The sequence below is a fragment of the Antechinus flavipes genome, chromosome 3 (genome assembly GCF_016432865.1).
Source record: "Antechinus flavipes isolate AdamAnt ecotype Samford, QLD, Australia chromosome 3, AdamAnt_v2, whole genome shotgun sequence".
NCBI lineage: Eukaryota > Metazoa > Chordata > Mammalia > Dasyuromorphia > Dasyuridae > Antechinus > Antechinus flavipes.
Genome location: NC_067400.1, coordinates 9,308,022 through 9,314,034, shown reverse-complemented (window position 1 = coordinate 9,314,034; position 6,013 = coordinate 9,308,022). Strand labels below are relative to the sequence as shown.

The window sequence follows — 6,013 nt, the reverse complement described above, 5'->3', positions numbered from 1 at the left end:
TCCGGTGCCAGAGAAGAGATTGGGGAGAGCTTCCCCTCCCCCCGCTTCCTCCGGAGTACGAGGGGTGGGCCCATAGGTGGGAAACACTGCAAAGGAGGGCCCTCACTTTGGCTGCGATGTATTTCTTCTTTTAAGCAGGTTTTCCTCTTGTTCTAAGGGACGGCTTTCAAGGGGAGGGGGGAGATAAAGGAAAATTTAGGTGACAGAAAAAACACCAAGAAATTTTTTAAACTGCTTGTCCCCAGGAAAAACACTGAGAAAGGAAAGTGGAGTTGGGAGCTCTGGGGGAGGGGCAGGTACAAAGCGCTTCTAGTCTAAGGTTCTCGGACCCCCCAGAATTTGTCGCATTTCAAGCACGGCAGGAAGAACGTTGTAGGAACGAGCCGCTTCTAACTCCCGCCATTCCCGCACCTTCCGCAGTGTTTTCCCTCTAGACCAAAGAAAGAAGTCCGTCTTAGCAACCAACCAAGAAGCTTTTATTAAGTCCGCCCGCGGGCCGGACACTGCGGGTTCAAGAGCTGAAATCCTCCCCGCCTGCGAGCAGCCGCGTTACAACTCGGGCTCTTCCTGTCTCTTCGCAACGGCGTCGCTTTACCTGGCGCCCACCCGCCAGGCGCCGCCCCCGCCCCCGCGCCCCCGGCCCGCAGGAGCCCGAGCTCGGCTCTCAGGCTGCGTCTGACAAGGTCAGAAAATGAAGTCCCCTTCCCGATTTCCTCGGGAGAAGGCCGCGCCCCCTGGACCCCACAAACATACAAAGGACACGTGAGGACGTTCAAAACCGCAGCCGTAAAAATAAAGGGGTTTTATTTGGTTTCTTTGCCACGTTGGGGCTAGCTGGGGCACATCTGGGGGCCCCGGGACGCGCCCGCCCTACCCCCCCGGAGTGGGCGTGGTCCCGCCTCGCTTTCCCGAGCCGCCCCGCCCACATTCAGTCACCCTGGCTACCCCGCCCCCTTACGGGGTCACTTTCTTGTAGGTGATGTGAAGATGCTGAGTCATTGGCTGGGTGGTGGTTGCCATGGAGACCGTCTGCTCCAGCCGGCCTTCGGCGTTCAGGCGGAACGTCCGCATGATCTGAAGAGGAAAGAAAAGTCTCATCACTCGGGGGCGGGGACTAGTCCTACCGGCACCAGCCCCACCTGGCCGCCCTCTCTTCCGCGGCACCAGCCCCACCTGGCGGCTCTGCGGGCGCCGTCCCTCGCCCTAGGTCGCCAGCCCCACCCGGCCGTCCTCTGCGGGGGCCGCCCCTTCTCCCGGGCACCAGCCGGGCTAGGAAGGACGAAGCTTCACAGCCTCTCCCGTTCTCACCGCCCCCCCCCCCATCGCCGCACATGTTTAATGGGCTCCTGGGGAACCTTTTCACCCCAAACCCAGCTGCCATGCTCCATCTGGAGCCGCCAATTCCCGGCCACGACCCAAGAGAGAAAAGCTTCTCCTTTCTTGGGAAAATCCACCAGGATTTATTCACAGATCCGGAAGCCCGCCTGATGTCTGTCTCTGCGCCCCCCCCCCCACTTTCCATCGGGCAGGGCTCCTGAGCCTTCCGGGGTTCTATCAACTCTCCCCACATGGTCTCTAATTCCGAGAGGTTCGGGCCAGGGTCCTCTCTCCAATCACAGCCCCCAAACCCACTGGTCTTGTCATTTTCGTCCTTCCTTCTACAAAGACAAACTTCTAAACCTTAAGAGGGGCTGCACAGCTCTCTCGACCCAGTGGGGGGAGGGAGGGGCAGACCCTGGGGAGGTCCAGAGAGGCATGAGGTCAGCTGGCACAGACTCCAAACATCCAGCACTGGCCTTGAACTTGATTCAGAGCAGACTTTGTTCACTCTGTCCCGGCACAGCTGGTTTCTGTTGCTCGGTCACCTATGGCCCGACTGTGGGAGAGTCAGTGGGAGCCCCAGCGCTCCCTACAATCTCAGCCTTTTTTGGGGGGAGGGCTCATATTTAAAATGCCACTGATCACTCTGTGGAACACAGAAAACTGCAGGGAATGTAAAAGTTTCCCAAACGGGGTCAGGGCTTGGGACGTTCCCTTCATGTGGCTTCTCAGTTACAGAGCGGGCGCTCGGGTCCATTTCTGGGCCTCCCTTTATACACTCACAGGTTTCCCACTCTTGTGAGCACAAAGTGTGTGTTCTTTCCTCGGGGCACTGTGTACATGGAGCCTGATGGTTCTGCACCAAGGACTGGAGGGAAGCGGGCGGGCTGGACAGACTCCCCAGGGTGACCCAGGCACCTCGTGGTGGAGCTGGGTTCTGGCAGGTCCCGGGCCCACCCAGGAAAGCCATCAAGCACAGGCCCGTCCCAGGAACCCCTGCTGAGCACTGGTTCCCACAGGGTCGTGGCCTGCAGGTGTCACAGGGGGTCCTTCAGTGCCCAGGCGCGGGGCGATACCCACGGGCCAGGCAGACTTTCTGACCTGCTCCAAAGCCGTTCCTTCCTATGGCTGTGTGACCTTGGCTGGGCCCTCTGGCAGGTGGAGTCAGGATATTTGAGCCCCCCCCCCCCAGCTTTAATTCCTATGATCTAATAGTTGACTGAGGGATGGACCAACTATCCTCTAACAGGAAGCTCAATTCTTTGTCTTTATTGTTACTGAAAACACAACCCGGTCCTAGCCAGCTCTTCTCAGGGCACAGAGGGACGGGGGGATACCTCTATACTGGGACAGTCACTTTCCAAATTCTGCTTTTTTTCCTTTTCCCCCTTCTTTTCTTTAAAAACCTCTTTTTAAGCAGCCTTGGAACAAATCATCTGCAGTAGGAGCACCCGTCCCTTGACGATCACAAGCCTCTCCCCAACCAGCACCCACAGGGCAGGAGCCCCCGATTCCAGCCCCAACCTCCTCTCCACCCAGAGGCCTTGAGGGCTCCCTGACATCCCCATCACTACCAAGAGCCAGCCGGACACCGCAATGGAACAATGTCTTGTAACTTGCCTCCGGAGGCAAAAAAAAAAAAAAAAGGCCAAACCCTCAAAGCAAGAGAAAAAAAAAGATGAGATAAATTAAAAAAAAAAAAAAATTTAACAGAGACCAGGCAAGTTGAGGGTTTTTTGGCCAGACGTCACCCCCTAGTTGTCGGCAGAGCCAGGATGGGTTTTGCACATGGCGGGAAAGGGGAAGGAGAGAAGAGCCTCGGTTCCGTTCTCAGGGCCCTGACCCCTCGGCTCACAGACGGACGCTCCCCCAGCTTCAATGACCGGGCTACATTTCTCTCCAATGCATCATTCACAAACCCTCCGGAATATGTGACCCCGCCTTGAACAGAGCCAAGGGCCCCGGTGAAGGGGGAGAGGAAGGGGAGAAGAGAGCCCGCTTTGACTTTCTGCACTGCCGACAGCAGGCGGCCACAGCAGGAGGCTGCAAGTCCACACGGAATGACACAGACTGTGTCACGGAGCTCCCTTGTGGGTCCTCCTCCGACCTTTATGAAAAGGGGGAAAGAAATGGGCCCCAGAGGGGGTCGGGGAGAAGCCCAGAGAGGGAGCAGAGTGCTGGGTGGGGAAAGGCGGGGATGCCCCGGACGCGGGCTCTCCTGTGCAGGTGAGAAAGATGAGCCGATACTTGTAAAGGGAGAAGGCGCCCAATGGAGAAATGCTTATTCCCTCCACCCCTACAATGGGGTGGGCCTAAGGGGCCCAGCTAGGGGACCACAAATAGAGGCCCCATGGAATCTGGGTGGGTTTCTCTGTCGAAGGGCAGCCCCCCCCCCCCCCCCCTCAGTGTTGGAGGAAAATGCACCACCACCCCCCCGCAACGCTACTGGACAGTTATGAGTGTGCTTGTGCCCGGGGCTGGGGCGTGCTGCTGGGACCCAGAACCGGGGTCACCCACTGCTGACTGCTTCGGCCTCGGGCCCACCTCTTTCTCCTCCACAAGGCAGCCTGGACCCTCGGGCCCGAGACCTCACCAGACTTCCCCTGCCCACTGCAGCGTCCCCCGCACCCTGACAGAGATCAGTCCCTGGCTGGGGGTCTTTCACATCTCCAGATAAAGAAATTCTCCAATATGAGAAAACTATTATGTGGGGGGGGGGGTCCCCGAGAACTCTATGCACTGTGGGCCTCGGTCTTTTGGTGGCCAGCCCGGGCCTGGGGAAGGGAGGGGACAAAAGCCCACCGAAAAGCCTCTAAATCGCTTCGGATTCACAAGTTCTTTGAAGCAAATGCTCCCAAGAAGTCTCCATGAAGGAAGATGGGGGGGAGAGGGGGGGAATCTCTCCAGACCAGCTGGGACCAGGCAGGAGCTACGTAGGAGCCCAGACAAGTCGGGACGGGCTGAGCTCCAGCAGGTGGGGGGCCAGAGGGGACCAACTGGGGGAGGGAAGAGACCAATAGCAAGTAGGGGGTCAGAGGGACCGACGGGGGTGGAGGGCAGAAGGGACCAACAGTGGGTGGGGGGGCCACAGGGAACCAATGAGGGGGAGGGAGGGGACTGATGGGGAATGCACTGGCCAAGAGGCAAGCACAAGACGGTCTCTGCCCTTGAGGCCCTCGCAGTCTACCCAGGATGGCCCAGGGAGCTCTATCTCTGCTGGTCCCCGGCCTACAGTCCCCCAGCTCCTGTAGCTTCTGCAGGGGACTTTCCTGCACTTCCCCATCGGCTCATCCCCGCAGGGCCTGGGGGAGAAGAATGCCCTCGGGTGGGCTCGGCCATGGGGCCGGCCCCACCAGATCCCCCAGAAATGCTCAGCTCGTCTGAGTTGCTGGGAAGGAGCCACCAGAGCCGGGACTCGGCTGCTGGGAAGGGGAGGCAGGGCCCCGACCCTTCCTGTCATCTCAGAAATCCTGGGAGGCAGAAACGGGAACCTCCGAGAGCGTCCCGCCCCAGCGGCCGGAGAAGAGGGGCCCGGGCGGGCTGAGCTGCTGCCCCCAAGGGCGGCTCCCTGAGAGAGGAGGGAGGGAGACGCCGGGGAACGCCGACGAAGCGAGAGCAGGAGTGACTGACGGGGGTGCCTCGAGAGCCCCCACCCAGAATCCCTAACTTTCCCCCCACTCACTCTGGAGGAACTCCCTTAAAAATAAAAGGAGCTTCTCAAAGCCGTCCCCTGGCTCACTGTCACCAAGGCAAACTGTGCCCTGAAGGACGAGCGGCCCCGCCAGCTTCTGGAAGGCCCCGAGCCAGAGCCCGGTGACTGTCCCCGGCCAGGAGCTTCCCCCTCGGCTGCTGGGGCTGACCAAGGCACTGAGTGAGGAGGGGCTCAGTCAGACACGGCCCCTCTGCCCGGGGATGCCCCGTTAGCTCCGCCCACACAGGGTTTCAAGGAGAACAGCCCCGAAGAGAAAAGCAGCAGGAGGCAAAGGTCGCCCGCCGAGGGCCGGGATCGGCCCAGGCCTGAGCCGGACAGATCAGGAGTCTCATTTCTGGGTCCCCGTCGGCCACGTGGCGCCTCTGGGGACGGAGCTGGTGGGAGAAGCAGAAGAGGAGGGATGTGGGACCCCGGCCTGGGGCAGGGGAGGAGGGCACGGGCCGGTCCCGGGAGGGGGGCTCTCACCTGCTCCACGCGGGGCTCCGCAGCAAAGGAGATCCGAGCGATCGAGTGAGACGCGATGCACAGCTCCTGCCCGTTCACTTCCCCTTCTTCCACCTCGACGATACCTGAAAGAGCGGAGGGTCCGGCTTTAGCCGGGAGCCTGGAGCGCCGGGGTCTCCCACCAGCTCCTCCTCGCTGGCTCTGAAGTCCCCCAGTTTCCCCATGAGCATCCTGCCAGGCAGGAGTTCGAGAAGGTTCTGGACTGTCCAGCCATCTGCCCCAGGCCCCCAGTTGGGGCTTGTTCCCTCCCCCCCGAGTCTGAAACTCCGGGTCACGGGATTCCCCAAGAACAGGGTCCAGGGGGTCCGGGTGGGGCCTTGTCCATGACGTGGCCGGCCCGAGCGTTCGGGGTGACCGGATAAAGGATGGCAGCTGCCCCCGAAAGAAGCTTTTTGCCATGAGCAGAACTCGGAGATGGTGACAGAGGCGGGGCCCCCCAGCGCCCCCCAGCTGCAGCCTGTAGACACAGTCACCCTA

General features: G+C 60.5%; 1 protein-coding gene across 3 annotated transcripts in view; it reads right to left on the bottom strand.

The window, feature by feature from the left end:
- Positions 1–767: 767 nt before the first annotated feature.
- Positions 768–6,013, bottom strand: part of THAP4 (THAP domain containing 4) — a 43,604-nt gene continuing 38,358 nt past the window's right edge. For all 3 annotated transcript variants that reach the window (XM_051991680.1, XM_051991682.1, XM_051991681.1), the window contains 2 exons: positions 5,498–5,601; positions 768–1,074 (listed from right to left, as the gene is read on the bottom strand). In XM_051991680.1, the coding sequence (XP_051847640.1) occupies positions 955–1,074; positions 5,498–5,601 (224 nt within the window). In that variant the 3' untranslated portion in view covers positions 768–954. The remainder of the gene's footprint in view (positions 1,075–5,497; positions 5,602–6,013) is intronic.